The 20,537-nt window shown below is 35.3% G+C and overlaps 1 protein-coding gene across 4 annotated transcripts; it reads right to left on the bottom strand.

Moving 5' to 3' along the window:
* Nucleotides 1-5,585: 5,585 nt before the first annotated feature.
* On the bottom strand, nt 5,586-8,552 carry LOC110940466 (probable tocopherol O-methyltransferase, chloroplastic). Of its 4 annotated transcripts, XM_035990193.1 has the most exons (6): nt 8,405-8,544; nt 8,260-8,316; nt 8,051-8,103; nt 7,342-7,511; nt 6,568-6,726; nt 5,586-5,902 (listed from the first exon to the last, which is right to left on the bottom strand). In XM_035990193.1, coding segments are annotated over exons 2-5 (333 nt in total). In that variant the 5' UTR covers nt 8,262-8,316; nt 8,405-8,544; the 3' UTR covers nt 5,586-5,902; nt 6,568-6,618. The 4 variants fall into 4 exon arrangements, with proteins under 4 accessions (XP_035846086.1, XP_022037689.1, XP_022037690.1 ...); XM_022181997.2 differs by having other exon boundaries at nt 8,260-8,551; XM_022181998.2 differs by lacking the exon at nt 5,586-5,902 and adding an exon at nt 6,190-6,455 and having other exon boundaries at nt 8,260-8,552.
* Nucleotides 8,553-20,537: the final 11,985 nt, after the last annotated feature.

Below are 20,537 nucleotides of genomic sequence, written 5' to 3'. Positions count from 1 at the left end.
GCAAACGCATTGTAGAATTAAGAATCCATGTTTCGGTATCGAAGAATTTTTCAAACAAGCTTTCAAACTAACTGGTTCACCTCGTAAAACACTTGTATCACATGTAGACACACAAACAAACAAAACACAATCAGTTTAAAGACTTATCAATTAACAGAATAAGACTTGTACTCGAACTGGTGATTATTCTGTGTGAACTGAGGTTTAAATTGTCAAACCGTGCAGACTGCTATGACCTGGATCCAATTCAAATGACCTGACCCTATTACATGCAAACTGATGGACTTTCAAACGACCTGATGAACTTTTGACAACTTGGAACTCCAAACCGTACGAACTGGAACTAACTTTCAAGCGAATTGATGACTTTGATACGAACTGAATTTTCAAGCGAACTGAGTTATCTTTCAAACGAATTGAACTTTTTCACGCGACCTGACCACACTAAACGACCATTTCATGCGACGTGTAACAAATTTGATGCGACCTCGTGAACAATACGCGTGAAGTGAATAACCTGTTTGGACCTTCAAAACATGGGCTGAAACAATTTCGAAAAACTGGGCCGGAAAAATCAATTTTCAAAAAAAAATAAGATTGGGCCGATTAAAATTGTGTTCACATGGGCCGGTTAATGATCTAATGTTTTAACTTTTGATAATGGCCGACAATTATGATCATCCCTCGATTCTCATTGGACCAACAAGCCCACTTAAGCCGACAACAAAAAATGAATTTGCACTGATTTGTTTTTAACCAAATGCACATGGGCCGATGGAATTATTTATTTGACATCCACTAATTGTTTGGACCTTTTTATGTACTTAACCGATGTTAAAAAGAACTCTGATTGGACCTTCGATGTTAAAGAACTCTGATTGGACCTTCGATGTTAAAAATTCATTTTAACCATCATTTTAATATTTGAAGATGGCCGACAATCACAATGTTAAAACAATATTATTGGACCATTAACTATGGTAAACTTGATTGGGCCGTTTGTATATGGCAGACAAACTCTTATGATTTCAAACTTGATTGGGCCAATTTTTAAAAGTGGCTGACAACTGTTGATTTCCTTTAATTACTCAAACACTGATTAGGCCGCAAATATTCACCACATTGATTATTAAATGGACTGACAAATCATTAATCTCTATTGATTTAATCGATGTTAATGTCTGACAATCACATGCAAAACGGTTCAATACACGAGCATCATAATGTTTAGATGATTTTGATTGGACCGATTATTAAGCGTGGCCGACCACCTTGATCTTACACAATTACTGATTGGGCCAAAATTTTTATTCAGTCGATATGGGTAACAGTTTCACGCGGAATCACCAATTTCAAATTCAAGCGAAATCAGGAATTTATCTTTCAAGCGGAAACAACTATTTTGGAGCGGGATTGCAATCTGAAGCGGAATCAACAGTAATGTTCAAGCGGAATTAGGTGTATTCAGGCGAAATCAGTTGTTTTCAATTGGAATTAAGTGTATTCAAGCGAAATCATGCTGTTTTCAAGCGCAATCATGCTAATGTCACTCGATATTGGACCAAAAAATTCAGATTTCTCCCAAACGGCTTGGAATTAGGATCTGAAACTTTGTAGGGTTGTAGATCAGGTGTTTTCGCACGACATATCTAAAAATCAGCCGATTTGGACCGTAGAAACCCGTTCGATTTTGTTAAAATCAGAAAAAAACGTGAAAGAATGAGCAGAAATCAGTTTTTTGGATGAAATCAAGCTGAATCGGTAAGAACTCTTCCTACTGAGCTCTGATACCACTTGTAGGATCGTTTTGTGACCCAACCGAGTCGTTCAGAAGAGTTTTTAGACTATACGAAAGGCGGAAACAGACGTATAAACTCGAAACAGTTTGAATATCACTTTAACCTTCTTGTATATTGAAATGACAGAGTTTACAATTACAAGAAATACCGGCAGCACTTCGGTACAAGTTCCTGATTCCCCACCAAATGAAAAAATCACTAGCCTATTTATAGAGTTTCTGATTCCCCACGAAAATGCAATGATTCTAATTCCTCACGAAAGTGCCATGTCTATTTCGTGGGAAATCAACATTTCGTGGGAAATCAACATTTCGTGGGAAATCAACATTTCGTGGGAAATCAACTCTAAAACTCTATTTTCCTGAACTACGTGACTTGATCTAACAAATCTAGTGTAAGACTCGATACAAGACGAAGTCGACAGATGTATGCACCAACAAACAAAGAGGCTTCCAATTTAGATCTTGGTCATTAATTTCGATATTTAAGGAAAAAGGAGTGAATGTAGGTGTTTTTGGTTGTGTAGGATACGGTTACCATATTTGAAACATTGAAAAAGACACTATTGCCCTTCAATTTTACATAAGTTCCATCTAATTAAAACACAATTTACATTTTTATACCCTATTGATCTCAACCATTAGATCAAATATCCAATAGTTTAAAACACTTCTTACCCTTCTCACATTTTAAACACTTTTTACCATATCCCTACCCTATATATATATATATATTTGATATCATATATAATATTAGAATCTTCAAATAGCCACTCATCTTGCTACACTATATATTAATATTAAATTAATAATAGATTAAATGCTTATAGTTGACACTAATAAATAAATACAACAAAGTTGTATCAAATTCTTTATGATTAGAATACTAAATATATATTTTTTCTTTTGAAAAAAGTTGTATAAAATTCTTTCTGATTAAAATATTAAATATATCAACCAAAAATTTTAGAGAAACCATTGCTTTTGTTAGCATCGTTTTGATTTGTTCAAAGTAACTAAATAACATCTCAATGATTGAACACTTTAATATTGATCCAAAAGATTCCTTTTATGACATTCAAAAATTTCTTTTCAATATTTTTATAGTAATATGTATGATGGCTTTTTGATGCTTGAAATTGAAAATATAAATTAATCATCCAAAGATTTAATACGAATAAGTAATACAAGATTAATAATTAATAAACCTCATGAATTAAAATAAAACTTACATGTAGGATAGTCACGCCGACTAATAATTTTTTTTAAGAACTGTGATTTTTGATGACGACCTGGATGTGAATTATCAGAATTTCGTGTTTAGAGTCTCGTGCTGATAACGTGTTGTAAAACAAGTGAAACAACGGCCTACTAGCGACTAGTATATGAACATAAGCGCAAGTATCAAAGGAACATAGAGAGAAAGATAGAATAGAGAATTGTTATTCATTGAGATGTCTATACCATATACACATGTCATTATATATAGGCCCTTACATTAGTACAATAGTAACTAAAGAGATAGGAGTTATAGAGGTGGATAGTCACTACATAATGGATGCACTAAAGGGATAGGAGTTATAGATGTGGATAGTCACCACATAATTGATACATTCACATAGTTAAACTAATAGAATAAACCATTACTAGACTAGAGTTAGTGAGAAATCGAACTAAAAACTTAAAATTTTCGGGTATATGGTTCGAATATGTTTTTGGGTAATCAGTTAAGATATACCTAATAACCTACTCATCCCATATCATGAAACCTTTTTAACTGATCTAAACACTGTCCAATTACATGCCCAAAATTCAGATTTTAGGTTTGTCTATCATTACCTATAACCATTGTTGCAAAAGTCACTAGGCGCTCCCTAGTCGATTAACCGGGGAGTTGAGAGTACTCGGCCTAAGCGGAGAGTACTCGGGTAGTTGTCAAACATGTTAAATTGTAAAAAAGTTAGTCTTCGGAAATTAAATATATATGTCAAATAACATAAATTTACTAATATTTATAAAAAAATACGTGAAAATGATATTCATTGGATAAACATAGAAATTGTGTTTTATTTTTTTTTAAGTCAAACTTGGCCCAATTTGACATACTAGGTCCGATTCTGGCCGAGGGTGACAACGTTTGATCGAAACCAAGTAACTAGGCAGAGTTGAAGAAAGTCGCATCGGTAGCCTACCGTGTAGAGACTACTCGAGGAGTACTTGACCTTGTAGACCTTGTTTTACAACCATGCTTATAACTACAAAAAACAATTAGGGGAATATTGCTAGGCATCTGCCTTGCACCTCCTTATTGTTTCTTTTTGTATTTAACTTTTAAACCTTCAGCTTCGCTAATACATGTGTTTATCCCTCTGTTTAAAAAAATCTTTTTATTGGATAACTTTGTTTATATGCATGTTTGGTCTCTCTGCTTCAACTTTAGTAGTGTACATGTTTAGTCCATCTACTTTTATTCTTTTAAGTAATTGATTATTGATTTTTGTATTTTACTTTTAAACCTTCAACTTCGCTAATATACATGTTTTGCCCCTCTGTTTTTAGAAGAAAAAAAAGTTTTGTTTTTGTTGGTTAACATTGTTTATATGCATGTTTAGTCCCTTTGATTTAACTTTTGGTAGTGTACATGTTTAGTCCCTCTACTTTTATTCCTTTTAGTATTTCATCTTTATTTATGTCTAATTTTTATTTATCATATTATAGGTCTATTTATGTCTAATTTTTTATTAAGGTCTCTAGGTATAGTATAATTGTAGTATAGTATAGCATAATATTATATCATAATGTATAGGTGTAGTATAATATATTACAGGTCTCGTATAGACCTTATATAGGTTTATAGATGTAGTATAATGTAGGTGTAGTATAGGCCTCGTGTAGGCCTATGGTTGTTTTATAGTATAGTATAGTATTAGTATCATATCGTGGGGTTATGTAGTATAGGTGTAATATATGTCTCGTATAGACCTTGATCACATCAAATTAATGATTAAGATTAATTCAACGAAAGTTTAGTAAGTATTTAAATGTTAGTAAAGATTTAGAAAAGGGGTGAATAAGGAACCAAAAAAATGGAGAACCATTGAACCATAATTCATAAGTAAAACAACTAAAACAATTCATAAAAAAACAATTTTACATGAAAAGAATTATATTTTATCAAATCTTTTTTTCAGAACTTTTATTTATAACCACATGTAGAAGTCGTTTACTACAATAAATTAAAAAAAAAAGCATAAAAACACACAATTTGTTTTTTACAAAAGTTATTTTTTTATTTTGAGTGGCTTCAACATGTTTTGACTATTGATATGAAAAAGTATTGAAAAAAATGTAAAAATGATATTTTTTTCTACTTTAAAAGGTTTTCATAATAAGTTTTATATATATAAAAGTAGATTATCACCCGGGATTGTTTCCCGGACTCAAGAAAGTTATTTATATAATTATTATTTATGATTAATAAATACTTAAAAATATACAAAATATATGACACATTAATGTCTTAGCTATAAAAAGAGTGATAAACTTTTTATGTAGTTAATTACAGGATCATACATAAATCTTTATAATGCCTTAACAAATATGAATATTGAGATAAAAATAAAAAAAATCCAATTAGTTGGTACCAACCATTATATAATATGTTTATAGTTATGATTTTATATATTCATCTGGACTTTTGCATTCATAGACAACCTAGTGCCTCACCCTACAGGATTATTTGGTCTAAGGCTTGCCGCATATAAAATTAAGGTCCTGTCTAGAGTTATCATCGTCAAAGCATTTATAGTAAAACGAAAAGTCAATAAAAGATTATGTTATGACAGTTATGTCTTCAATACACTTTTTTTGAAAGGCAAACTTTTATTCCACACCAACATATATACAAGGGATCCAGCAAGTAGCTATATGTCCTGTCTTCAACAATCGATTTGCCACAGGTAGCGACAACAGGAACCGATGCCTAAGAAGAATGAGTTGCTCTAGAGATAACAAACTTAAACTTAAGATTACTTTCAAGTCTTTCGAGAAACTTGAGGTATCTATAGCTCCAACGGAGGTTCAACGATGAATGGTAATAAGCACCTAAAATCATTAGGGGGTTATATAGTAAATTACTAATCAAACATAAAACCATGAATCTGATAAGTAATGAATGAGGTTAAAACAAAAATCATTGGAGTATTGATCTAAGCAATAAGTTACAGTTTATTAATCACTAAACATAATAATAAGGAAAATAGCAATTGCTGTGAACATACTAAACATACTTCGAATTCAAAATTAGAAAGTGAAACCTTCTAAGCCTAAGTCCAACAGGACTGCCTTTACACTGGTAGACTCTGTGATTTCTTTTTGGGGTGAGCCACCTATGAGTGTGTAATATAAAGATCAATTTGAACAAAACGTATCCAATCGTTACAGATGTAAAAACAATCATGTTCCCTAATGAAATTTGGTACTGTATAACACAAATATTAGCTATCAAATGTAAAAACCATTATGTTCAATGGTAAAATAAAAGTCTAAGCCTGATGAAACTGAACAGGCTTAGACTTTCAATACTTTCATCAAGAGAGCAATGGCTTTCTATTAAGCTCTTTTCTTTTTTTCTTCAGTTAAGTCTGCATAAAGGATGCTTAGGTGTGCCGTATAAGATGCAAATTTAACACAAGAAATTGTAAGAAACATTGAATAGTTGAGATGAGGGTATCCAAGACTAATCAAATTGAGATGAAAGTATGACTTACGAGTCGGACATTTGTAACCAAAAGGAGTCCAGCAGTGTGCACCAGTCTCCATCACCTCACCTGAATATTTTCCTGCCCAAACCTATGTGAGGATGCTATTTTTATTACCGCAAGCAAAAATGGGGCCACAATGCCAGACGAGTCTGCGGATTTTATGTCCTGCAAAGTGCACCAATTTCACATACTTCAATCTATTTATAAGATGAGGTGTAAATGGAATTTACTTATAACTTGTTTGGTTCGAGGGCTATCTTAATATGAAATGAATCAAATTAAAAAAAATTAGCTTACCTGAAGAGAAATGGATTCTAGTTATTTTACGTAATCAGCTATATAACACCAAGCCGGAAGATAAAAGTTGGAGCAAATCTTATTCAAGATTTTTTTTCCTCAGGGCGAAGGGATTTTTCTCCAGGGGAAAGATCTCTATGACAGTTTTGTGCATCAAGTTCATGTAAGTTTGTTATATTAGGATTATTCACCAGTTAACTTGGTTAATAATCCTAATATAACAAACTTACATGGACTTGATGCACAAAACGTCATATATAATGATTGATGTACTACAGTTTTGCCCATTTGGTTTCTTGAAGTTTCTATTTGCATATCGAAAATGACTAAAAAAAATCATGAATTAGAGGCTTCCTAAGGGTACACGATTCCATATTGATGATTAAAAGAAGCTCAAGTTATGCAACAATCTTTCACTTAATAACATGGTTACATCCAAATGCAATTAATTCCCAAACATCAAAAACTGACAAAATGTGATACCTTATCGGTCAACCCTTGAGCAGCAGCAAGGTCATAAACCCTCTTAGCTTGCATAGGGCTGAGGGTGACTCCGTGACATTCAGCTCCATACATTCTTGCTAGGTACTTTGAGCTACCTCCTATGCCATAGCCAACATCAACTATGCTTTTAGGTTTCTTTTCTTGATCATCTACAACCAAATTCATATAGGACAAAGAGCAAAATGGTAAGTGAGGGAATCACTTTCAATAGACTGGCAAATCACAATCCACTGTAAAAAAAACACTATTAATGAAACAGTACATTAAAAGTACAATTTGCATCTGACACCTTATTTAATTTCAACTTTCAATCCTGTAAAAGTTCACCTAAAATTCAACTTTAATTTTCAAAAACCTGATAAACAGTTATAAATCTTATAAAAATTAATGGAAAATATATAATCCATAACCATATCATTCACAATCTACCATAGCATTAGCAAATGAGTTTTTTCAGTAAAAGTAGAATTTGAATAAAGCACCTTACTTAGTTACAAATTTCAATCCTGTAAAATTTCTCCTATAATTCAACGCTAATTTTCCAAAACCTAATTAACAATTACAATATAAAAGCGATAAACAAACACCTAATCTGTAACCATATCATTCACAAACAGCCGTAGAGCTTTAGCAAATTCAACAATAAACGAATTCATTCAACAAAAGCGAGTATAAAATATAGCACTACCCTTCTTAAAATCTGCAAGTCCAACAATGGGGAGATACTCCTTAATCCGAGACCTAAAATAAGGAAAATTATGTTAAATAAAATTAAAAAAGACACAAATAGGAAAAACATTAAACAATAAGAAGTAAAAACATAAACCATGAAATTGAGTTGATCTAAACCTCATATCGATACACTGAAAATCTAAAAGTGAAAAAAAAGTAACATACATGTGTAAATCGGAAAGAAGAGAACGTCAACAGAAAAGAAAAAGCCTGATCCTTAACCTAAAAAGCATTGAGAAGAAAGGAATGAACAAAAATACAAATCAAATGAGTATTTTCGAGAAGTATGTTTCTAAGAAATAGACATAACTATGATGATAACTATTAAAATCAAATGAAAGCTAGTGTTTGAATCTTATCGATATCTCATTAGGAACGGCAATTAAAGAGATGATCACTTGCTTGGAATGGAGATGGAGATGGAAGATCTCTAGGGTTTTGGAAAAGAAACACAGATGAAGTAAAAACATAGTCGGGTCATAATATCAGGATACATGGATCCCGTGTTAACCCATATACAAAAAAAAACTTGACCCGAAATTTTCCCGCTCAAAACATTCTGAGATGCAATATCACGCTGCCACATCAGCCCAAATTTCTTTCATTTTTTATATATAATAGATTAGTGGTTCCCGGTACCCTACTTTTAAGAGTTTAAGGATTAGTCTTTTAGGGTTAAGCTTTTTAGCTTTCAAGCATTTGCCTTTAGTGTTTTTGCTTTTAGAGTTTACTTTTTTTAGTTTTAGAGTTTAGGATTTAGTAACGGTTAGAGTTTTCTCATGATCTCACCTATATATATACATAGGGAGTAAATAGATTGAAAGCAAAAAGATATGACATTACCTAGAATTATACCCAGGGACGTCATTTTTTGTTTTGGTTTTTCACGGGGAAGACAATTGAAGTTTTGACCGAAAAGTGAACCATATAACACGTAACTTCGACAATAGCCTCTAGGGCTGTAAAGGAACCGAACGAACGCGAACATGGACTTGTTCGTGTTTGTTCGTTAAGGATATAATGTGTTTATGAACTGTTTATGAACATTTACCTAACGAGATTTTATGTTCGTGTTCATTGATTAAGAAAAGGAACATGTTCTCGAGCGGTTCATGAACACAAACAAACATGAATAAAATAAGCTAACACTATGGTGGCTAGAGGTTGACGGTGAGAAGTTGCGGCGATAGAGCTTGAAGCCCTAATCATTGAACGAATGGCGATAGTATTTTTCGATGTGAATAATGCGAACAAAAGAGGAATGATGCATAAATAAGGTAGAGATTAGGTTTCCTATTTTATTTGTTTGGGTATTGAAATAAATAAGAATTTAATAATGCAAAAAGTTTAGTTAAACTAAATAAATGCTAAAAGATCTTTAATAAACAAAATTTGAACATGAATAAATGTACATGAACACATTACCGAACACTCAGGAACGCAATTGACCGAAAGAGACATCTGTTTGTGTTCGTTCATTTAACTAACTGATCAATGATCATTGTTCATGTTTGTTCATTAATTAAATGAAGGAACATAAACGGATTTTCCCTCCAAACGGTTCAGGAACTGTTCGCTGAAGATTTAGTTCGTTTACAATGTATATTGAATTATTACATACCATAGGGCTTGTACCTATTTGTTAAATGAGAGTGTCTTCTACTAACGATTGATAGCATATCAAATTATCTAATGCAGGTCATGTGATTATTGTCGTAAGGGTCTTGCAAAAACTAAAGTAACCTAAATAGCTAGGGTAAGTCAGGTATCGAATCAAGAGGAGTATGGTGGAAAGCGTTATGAATTAAGTAATAATAAAGTAATTGCAAAAATGTATAATTCAATTGTTTGGAAGTTTATTTTCATACATGCAAATATATTTTTAACGTAAAAAACAAAAACAAATCCAACGAACTCTGTCTCTATTTCTTTATCATCATTCTTATTCGTATATCCAACGTGCTAATAAAAAATCTACACATAGAAAAGATGTCAAAACGAAAAATGTACACCATTATAAATCAGGTAGTAGGCTGCGGGGTAACAATTTGGTCAAATGGAATACGTGCGATGTTTTAAGAGAGCTCGACTTTTACAATTTTAAATCAGCGTGATAAAAAATGAAATATGAATAATTTCGAGGCATAAAAACATCAAATGTAAAAAATTAAGGTTAAAAGAGCAGATAATTTTTACATACGGTGGCAATGTAAAAACAATTACGTGCAATATCGATTGTCAAACATTTTTTACGTATGTTGTCGAACGTAAAAGGTATTTTTTCCAACTATCGAATGTAAACTCACACGTAAAATGTTTTTTACATACGATGTCGAATGTCAATTTTTTTGGAAGACGGTGTCGAATTACAGAATTGTTTTGGAGCATTGTGTAAAATGTAAAAGTACATTTACGTGTGACGTTTAGAGGAGCCCGGGCTGGCAATTAGGGCCGTAAAAAACATATTTTACCGATTGTAAAAAAACATTTTACATTCGACACCGTGTGCAATTTTTTTTTACATTCGACAACGTACGTAAAATATTTTTCAAACGTATGTAAAAACTAAAAATTTACAAAAGTGTGTAAAAACTAAAAAATTAAAAAAGTGAAAACATCTTTTAGCCATAAGTAAAATGACGGAGAGTGTGAAACATGGGTGCTAAAGTGCTTATCTTACGTGATTTAATCCGTTTTACGTGATTATCTGGTTGGAATATGTTTATTACGAGTGTTTGTGCTTTTGCAGGTAAAACGCGTAATTTGGTGAAGTTACGGAGTTTAAAGAGAATGCGGAACGTGCGAGATGGATAAGTGCGGCAATTGGCGATGTTCAGGACGTCTTTCGAATCAAGATGCAGCTTAGATGTGCGAGAAGTATAAAAGATTAAAGTTCAGGGGCCAATTGTGGAAATGTGTGAAAGTTGGAATCAGGTTATCTATGGCCTGTGATTACGCAACGTAGCTTACGGTTTACAAACCCTAAGTTACGGTTTACATGAAGAGAATAAAAAGTTCGACATAATGTTTTAAATGGGACTCACGGTTATCACACGTAACATACGACAAAGAACAAAGGAGGATTATTTTGAGGGAATAGAAAATACACGCAGACCAAGGCAGGATGTCACGTGGACTTGCATCATTTTCAAAGAGGATCATTATTTTTATTTTATTTGAAGAAAAGAGAAAGGTAAAGTGGAGGGCATTATTTTGAGGTGAACACTAATTTCCATCAAATCTCAACATCATCATTACGGTAGAATAAAAGTAAGCATATGGTGGGATGTGGACAATAGTCAAAAAAGAAGATTATACACGTGAAGTGGGAACATAGGAAAAAATTGAAAAGCCAAAAATCACATCACATCCATCATATTTTTGTATTATTCTTTTGGAGTGGAGAGAAGTGGCAGCTGACCTTTTTGATGATCTTGTGAACAAGGGAGACAAAAGGCACATATTAGTCATCAATCATCAGACTTGTCACGTGATTTTGGAAGGAAGGTTCACATAAAATAAGCTGTAACCTACGGTTTTACAACCGTAGGTGATGGCGGGAAACCTGGGGGAACACGTGGTTTGTCTTATGCAAGGGATTAAAGGGTTTTTAAGAAACCTAATTTGTTCACTTGATGACCATCGAATAGGAGCAGCCATAAAACACTATTTTGAGCTCTAAATTCGTCCTAAAATTATCATCATTCATCCACCAGTATCCAAGTCAATCATGAATTGAACTTTCTACCAAGCTATTGAAGATCGTATGAACATCATGAGCGGCTAGTCGTCCCGTGACCATCTCCGGGAATATGGTTTATGTGTGAAACATTGGTTTGCTTATTGTTACGACTTTTTGGATTAGGATTCGGTTAAACATTCGGTTAATCGTTCCTATTATTCTTGTTCTGATTAAACAATATTTGATTATCGTAAACGTTTAAGTTCATCAATTACTTGGTTTGTTCATCAACGTTTGGGATTATCATTGAACTTGATTATGTTTATGAAAGTTAAAATTGGTAATTAATTGGGTTACTATTCATTTGCATCAATTCTTCGGTTTCGATCGTGGATCATTGCAATCAAATATATTATCCATTAATTATTTATCAAAACAAGTTTATGTCAAATCATGTCTATGTGATTTCCAAATAGTGGTAACTAAGTAACCTGATTTTCTGCATAACCTGAAAACTCAAAGATTGGTCCTTTTTCTCATTATTGTTTACAACTAAAATTTACATTCGTTTTCATAATTACTCTCACAAACTGCAAAAAGAAATTAGTTAGAAATAAATGATAATTAAAGCAACGAACTTTTACACTTTCCACTGATTCTCCGTGGATTCGACACCCTACTTGCCCTTTACTAGTAAAAGGTGAATAGGACACTTTTAACTTCATTTTTGACCGACCTTACGACACGCAGACAAGAGCTTAAAAGAGGTTGAGAGTGATTGAAAATGATGAAAATTGAAAAAAATTGAATATTTTGAAAAAAAATTGAAAAATTTAAAGAATTTCATTCCCTTAAGTGAACTAAATGGATATGAAAACCGAATGTTTCAATCACTAATGGGTTCCTTTCTGGTAATAACTAACATAGTCCTTTGTCATGGTCGTTCCTTTAAGTTTCATGAGAGTAGGTCTGACAGATGGTTTTCGAGAAAAGAATTGAAAATAGATGTTTATTTAGCGGTAACATGCTTTAGATTGAATATGCTACACGTCGACAGCCTTTTTACCCTTTCTTGGTGAGAATTTTGAGCCTGCAGAATGATAGAATGATTTACATTATGAATTCATTTGTTGAGAGTAGGCCGCATGTTATTCTGTATTAGAACTTCTATGATTTGATAGATGCTGAGATTGTGGAGTTGACATGTGCACGTAAATGATAAAGGCATTAGGATATCCCTTACAATTGTTTGTTTGTTTTATGTTTACCTAGTCATCGTTCTTAGTAGCCCTGTTGAGCTTGCTTATCTTTCGTTTCTCCACCTAGTGTGAAATGTTTTGTTATCAACCATGAATGACAAGTAGTGAATAATAAAAAAAGAAAAAAAAGAGAAAAAATAGAAAAAGAAAAAGAAAAAGAAAAAGAAAAAGAAAAAAAGAAGTGTTGTGAATATTGTTTTTTCTTGTTTAGAAACCAACCCAAAAGTGTTAGTCATTATGTGTTTTGTAAATAAAGTTGTCACGGTTTGGTGTTCGTTCGTCGCCACATAAAAACATATAAAAGCCAAAAACTACTACCCTTAGCCTAAGCTCAAAACCGAAAGTCCTTGTAACACCTCGCAAAATCATGTCCAATATAATAAAGACACGTGTCATGAACTTTAAATGTGTTTTAAACCCGGATCATGTAAAAAGATAACTGGAGGGATTAAAAGTGTCAACATGTTAATTATTACCTCTGAGTGACCTTTTAACGTTTCCAAACCTTTGTAAAACATTAATATGTTTTCATAAATAATTGTTAAGGAATTCACATGTATCCGATTAAAACTTGTGTTGAATAATCCAACTTTCAAAGAAAATGGATCCTATGTACAAAAATGACAAACCCTTCATTCAAATGGTTTCTTTCAAAGATTCCAAATCAATGCCAATGCATGGCAACACTTCCAAGAGCATTCAGGCCTGATAATGTGGCCCACTTCTGCTGAAAGTGACTATAGAATCAAACTCAGAAAGTTGCATGGTCAAATATAAAAGATCTCAAATTTTTTGTCTCTGATGGAAGGCTTACGGACTGCAAAGCTTTCGCCTTACGGTCTGTAAGATGGCATAACTGGGCGATACAAATTTGAATTACGGATACGGACCGTAAGGGCTTAGGCTTACGGTCCGTAAAGACTGTATCTGGGAAGAAAAGTGGACAGCTGCAGGTTACAGCCATTCCACCGCCTTTGCAACCTAGTTTTTTGATACCAAGGACTTTGCAACTAGTTTTAACAGTCTAGGGACACTTGGGAACATCTGGTAAAAGCCTAGGGACACATGCTTTGATATTAGGACTTGCAAAACACTATATAAGGCCATAACTTGAGTTCTCCATTTGCACCTTTGAAAAATTTACTCTGAAACTCATTCTCTAAAGCCTCCTGCTGAGTAAGGAAGCTTTCACAAGTTCAATTTTCGTGCTAAGGACTATAGTAAGTGTTCTTAGCTTCCTAAGTTTAAGTTTTATTAGCTTAATGACCGAAAGTCAAAGCTATCGTAATTAAGTTTTGACTTTGTGATTAATCACAAACGGTCCAGCCATTATTCGAATTAAAAGTGGCTATGTGTTGGTAGTTATGTAGGTAATAAACCCCTAAAAGGGCACCTTCTAATTATCACATTATCTCAGTCAATTGTCGGGTCAAACTTATTAATAAAAAGTCAAACGGGTCAGTTTTTATAAAATAATGTATAACTGATAATGCTGAAGTTATGGAACATGTTTTAACACTTAAATAACTTGGTAAATAATATAAGAACATGTTTGGGCATGTTCAACCTGAAAATTCTGAGATTAGGCTCGGTTCGCAAACGAAAGTCGCAAAAATAGACTTTTGCTTTGACTTTCAGTTCTGACCCGATTTAGCTTAGTTTAGATATGCCTTAGGGTTCCTTTAGGACCATATTGTATGTGAGTATAACCCTCTGAGGTTATACAACATGGTTCTTGTCACACCCTCAAAATCCACACGCGGAGTATTACCGCGAGGCGTGTGACGACCAGGATCTTAGCCACTAATTATTTTGAACGGATTAGTTATTGTTATAAACATTAGCATAATTAGTGACCTAGTTTAAATTTTTCAAACATAGTTTAAGTTCACAGCGGAAAGGGGAAGAAAACGCATCATAATTGAAAACCACAAGTTTGTTATTACGTTACTTACGATCCACGCACTCCATCCGATTGCAACGTCCGTCCAGAGCTGTATCGAGCAACCTGCAAAGCATGCAGTAGAGTGTCAACATAACGTTGGCGAGTTCACGAGTTTAGAGTTTTCCAGTTTTATTTCCAAAAACTTGTTTCACCAGTTAATTTATTCGTTTATACATGCCATGGGGAGCTACCCCATAAGTAAGCGACTAAACTGTTTTTCCAATACCGAATACTAGGTGACTGTACGTTTCCGCAGTGCCCCGTTTGTCAATGTTCTATCATCATTGACGGTTTGCCAGAGTACATTAGTTCACGACCGATCCTCTACAGGCACGGTGTGAGGCTGGTAAGACCTAAATAGCGCTATCAACTAATAACCCGTTCGCCTAGCCCCGGCGACTAATCGGTATTTAGTAGTAGGGACTTGAGTGATAGAGTTTCGTTTAGTGTTGCTCGTTGCATTCCGTATAAACAGTATTTAACTAAGAGTCCCATTTAAGGGGAGAAAAATAGGTTTGTATCCCTTAAGAGAGGGATAGCGTTGCTTAAGTTTCCGTTTCCCAAACCACCGGGACCGCATGCTTTAATAGTTGTGAACTCACCTTTGCTTTGCTCGGTAGTCAATTTACTTGTTATGTTGGTCAACCATACCCTATTATGGTTATTAATATTCGTTAGGTTCGTATGCAAGTAGTGTCACGTAAAATCCTACACGTATCTAACACATAGCATGCATGTCATACCAGCATACATGGTATTGGGCCTATTCTAGCATGTAAACAGTTAAACAGTGACAGTTAGACATTAATACTAGCACACTGACCAGAACATCAGTTAACACATAGTACCTAAGGCACACCAATGTTAATGGGCCTATCTTAATCATATAAACCGTCAACCAGTAGCGGCATGTAGTAAAGTTAAACACACAGTTCAAGCACGTCAATACACATTGTGGCCCAAAAACTAATTCAAGCAGCCCAATCGAGGCCAGATGGTCTCGACTCGAGAACAAGAGGTCTCGAGTCGCAACCATGAGATTCTGAGTCGCAACCAGACGATCTTGGGTTGTGCATTTCTGAGTCGCAACCATGAGATCTCGAGTCAGGCTTGAGTCGAGATCAGGAGATCTCGAGTCGCAACCTACCCGATCTCGAGTCCCCTGTTGTTTGTCTGGTTTCGAGTGGTCACTATGTGGTCTCGAGTCGAAACCGCTTGATCTCGACTCGCAACCACTGTGGGAATCTTTCTAGAACCTTATCCATTTGTACGAACCAATCACAATTCCTTAACATGTTTTATCATGCCGTACAATCATCAAATCAGATCAAACCAACATATTTCAAATATCTTTCATATCATTCCAACTATTCATCCTTAGGGTTTCTAGCATCGCCGTGTTATTTCCAAATATTACAACTTTCTACAATAACGAGAGGCAGTCAACGTATACATCAAACCATCGACATCGAGCAAAAATCATAACTATCATTCATAAACACATCTATGTTCTAGTGCCAATAATAATCATTAAAATCCTAGTTAATTCACACATTATCAGAAATTACCAAGATTCATCTTTCCGTTCATATATTCACAACTATGATAACAGTTAATTATATATTCTTTTCTTATCAAAGCTCCTGTTAACATTCACACTCTAAGTCACTAAAATAAACCCAACATCAAATATTTGTGACCTGATTAATCAACAGGGACCTCATGAACACCTTTCATTCTTTTTCCTACATATATGTTATTCAAAAACCACAATAATACAAAGCAATTTCATACCACATTCACTACTATGTACAGGGTTTAAAAAGCATAATAGCACAAGCAATTCCATAATAGCTAACCACATATCATTATTTCTATAAGAACCCCTATATAGTTTACAATCAACATTTTTGTACCATTTTTCACATTTAAACACAACTAGCAGTAATATTCAATCAAGCTCATTAGGAACACAACTTATTCAAAGACATAACCTACTGACCGAGAGATGAACGAGAAGGGGTACACGGCTACCGAAAAATTCTAACCAGGATCAAAACAGAACTCGAGCCACTCCCTGACCTGCTGAGTTGTCGTGACCCGAGACCCGAACATGAACAACGGTGAAACTCCTCGGACCAAACCGTGCCGCCGCCAGCGTAACTCCGCCATCTCCCCTGCTTTGGTCTCTCTCTCTCTTTAAACCGAGGTGCATGTGTGATGGGGTGTGTAGATAGGTGGGTGTACGAAGGAGAGGGGTGTGCGACGAAGGTCATCAGTCGAGAAAGAGGGGTGCCGGAAGTCGCCGGAGATGCGGCTCCGGTCACCGGAAAGGCAGAGAAGAGAGGGAAAGGGGGATCAGACATTGTGCGGCTGATATCTTTCTATTTAGGGTTTTTAGAAAAAATAGAAGGGGGTATATGGATAGGGTGTATAAATAGGCTAGGGTTTTGATTTATGTGTGTTGGGTTGGGCCTGGGCTCATGCGAATGGATCCGTAATATTTCGGGTGTTACGTTTAACTTACCGACCCACTTATCATAACTCTCAAATTTATAACGAGTTAACAATAATAATTTTAATAATAGTAATAATAATAATGATAGTAAAGTAATAATAATAATATTAATAATAATAACAGGCTCGTCTCACGACGATCAGGGTCAAGGGTTCGAGTTGTCACATTCTCCCCATGTTACAAGAATTTCGTCCTCGAAATTTAAGCAACACTCATACACTACACTCTATATGCATACATAGACTCCATTACCATACGTAGATACAAGTAGTTTCACGAAAGTCCACAGAACGAAACATGTAAGCCACATAGCACATACAGTCACATAGCACGTAAAATCGCATAGCATTAGATTCACAGGGTTAGTACGTATTTCACTTAGTACAGAGTTTCACAAAATTAATTATGGCACCCAAGAAACGTACAGGAAAACCCGAAGTGTCACATTATCCCCTGTTGGTTTGAATTTTTCATTCCAAAATTCACACGCGGAGTATTACCGCGAGGCGTGTGACGACCAGGATCTTAGCCACTAATTATTTTGAACGGAATAGTTATTGTTATAAACATTACCATAATTAGTGACCTAATTTAAAATTTTCAAACATAGTTTAAGTTCACAGCGGAAAGGGGAAGAAAATGCATCATAATTGAAAACCACAACTTTGTTATTACGTTACTTACGATCCACGCACTCCATCCGATTGCAACGTCCGTCCAGAGCTGTATCGAGCAACCTGCAAAGCATGCAGTAGAGTGTCAACATAACGTTGGTGAGTTCACGAGTTTAGAGTTTTCCAGTTTTATTTCCAAAAACTTGTTTCACCAGTTAATTTATCCGTTTATACATGCCATGGGGAGCTACCCCATAAGTAAGCGACTAAACTGTTTTTCCAATACCGAATACTAGGTGACCGTACGTTTCCGCAGTGCCCCATTTGCCAATGTTCTATCATCATTGACGGTTTGCCAGAGTACATTAGTTCACGACCGATCCTCTACAGGCACGGTGTGAGGCTGGTAAGACCTAAATAGCGCTATCAACTAATAACCCGTTTGCCTGGCCCCGGCGACTAATCGGTATTTAGTAGTAGGGACTTGAGTGATAGAGTTTCGTTTAGTGTTGCTCGTTGCATTCCGTATAAACAGTATTTAACTAAGAGTCCCATTTAAGGGGAGAAAAGTAGGTTTGTATCCCTTAAGAGAGGGATAGCGTTGCTTAAGTTTCCGTTTCCCACACCACCGGGACCGTATGCTTTAATAGTTGTGAACTCACCTTTGCTTTGCTCGGTAGTCAATTTACTTGTTATGTTGGTCAACCATACCCTATTATGGTTATTAATATTCGTTAGGTTCGTATGCAAGTAGTGTCACGTAAAATCTTACACGTATCTAACACATCGCATGCATGTCATACCAGCATACACGGTATTGGGCCTATTCTAGCATGAAAACAGTTAAACAGTGACAGTTAGACATTAATACTAGCACACTGACTAGAACATCAGTTAACACATAGTACCTAAGGCACACCAATGTTACTGGGCCTATCTTAATCATATAAACCGTCAACCAGTAGCGGCGTGTAGTAAAGTTAAACACACAGTTCAAGCACGTCAATACACATTGTGGCCCAATAACTAATTCAAGCAGCCCAATCGAGGCCGGATGGTCTCGACTCGAGAACAAGAGGTCTCGAGTCGCAACCATGAGATTCTGAGTCGCAACCAGACGATCTCGGGTTGTGCATTTCTGAGTCGCAACCATGAGGTCTCGAGTTAGGCTTGAGTCGAGATCAGGAGATCTCGAGTCGCAACCTACCCGATCTCGAGTTCCCTGTTGTTTGTCTGGTTCGAGTGGTCACTATGTGGTCTCGAGTCGAAACCGCTTGATCTCGACTCGCAACCACTGTGGGAATCTTTCTAGAACCTTATCCATTTGTACGAACCAATCACAATTCCTTAACATGTTCTATCATGCCGTACAATCATCAAATCAGATCAAACCAACATATTTCAAATATCTTTCCTATCATTCAAACTGTTCATCCTTAGGGTTTCTAGCATCGCCGTGTTATTTCCAAATATTACAACTTTCTACAATAACAAGAGGCAGTCAACGTATACATCAAACCATCAACATCGAGCAAAAATCCTAACTATCATTCATAAACACATCTACGTTCTCGTGCCAATAATAATCATTAAAATCCTAGTTTAATTCACACATTATCAGAAATTACCAAGATTCATCATTCCGTTCATATATTCACAACCATGATAACAGTTAATTATATATTCTTTTCTTATCAAAGCTCCTGTTAACATTCACACTCTAAGTCACTAAAATAAACCCAACATCAAATATTTGTGACCTGATTAATCAACAGGGACCTCATGAACACCTTTCATTCTTTTTCCTACATATGTGTTATTCAAAAACCACAACAATACAAAGCAATTTCATACCACATTCACTACTATGTACAGGGTTTCAAAAGCATAATAGCACAAGCAATTCCATAATAGCTAACCACATATCATTATTTCTGTAAGAACCCCTATATAGTTTACAATCAGCATTTTTGTACCATTTTTCACATTTAAACACAACTAGCAGTAATATTCAATCAAGCTCATTAGGAACACAACTTATTCAAAGACATAACCTACTGACCGAGAGATGAACGAGAAGGGTTACACGGCTACCGTAAACTTCTAACCAGGATCAAAACAGAACTCGAGCCACTCCCTGACCTGCTGAGTTGTCATGACCCGAGACCCGAACATGAACAACGGTGAAACTCCTCGGACCAAACCATGCCGCCGCCGGCGTAACTCCGCCATCTCCCCTGCTTTGGTCTCTCTCTCTCTCTCTAAACCGAGGTGCTTGTGTGATGGGGTGTGTAGATAGTTGGGTGTACGAAGGAGAGGGGTGTGCGACGAAGGTCATCAGTCGGGAAAGAGGGGTGCCGGAAGTCGCCGGAGATGCGGCTCCGGTCACCGGAAAGGCAGAGAAGAGAGGGAAAGGGGGATCAGA

This window comes from Helianthus annuus, chromosome 5 (genome assembly GCF_002127325.2).
Source record: "Helianthus annuus cultivar XRQ/B chromosome 5, HanXRQr2.0-SUNRISE, whole genome shotgun sequence".
Classification (NCBI taxonomy): Eukaryota; Viridiplantae; Streptophyta; class Magnoliopsida; order Asterales; family Asteraceae; genus Helianthus; species Helianthus annuus.
This window is presented reverse-complemented; position numbering and strand designations above follow the sequence as displayed.

What these genes read in the sequence shown, in the direction of transcription:
- LOC110940466 (XM_022181998.2), bottom strand. An exon ending in ACTTGCAGATTTTAAGAAGG is followed by an intron (nt 7,512 to 8,050) that starts GTAGTGCTATAT and finishes ATTTGGTTGTAG; the next exon opens with ATGATCAAGAAAAGAAACCT. An exon ending in CTCAAGGGTTGACCGATAAG is followed by an intron (nt 6,727 to 7,341) that starts GTATCACATTTT and finishes TGCACTTTGCAG; the next exon opens with GACATAAAATCCGCAGACTC.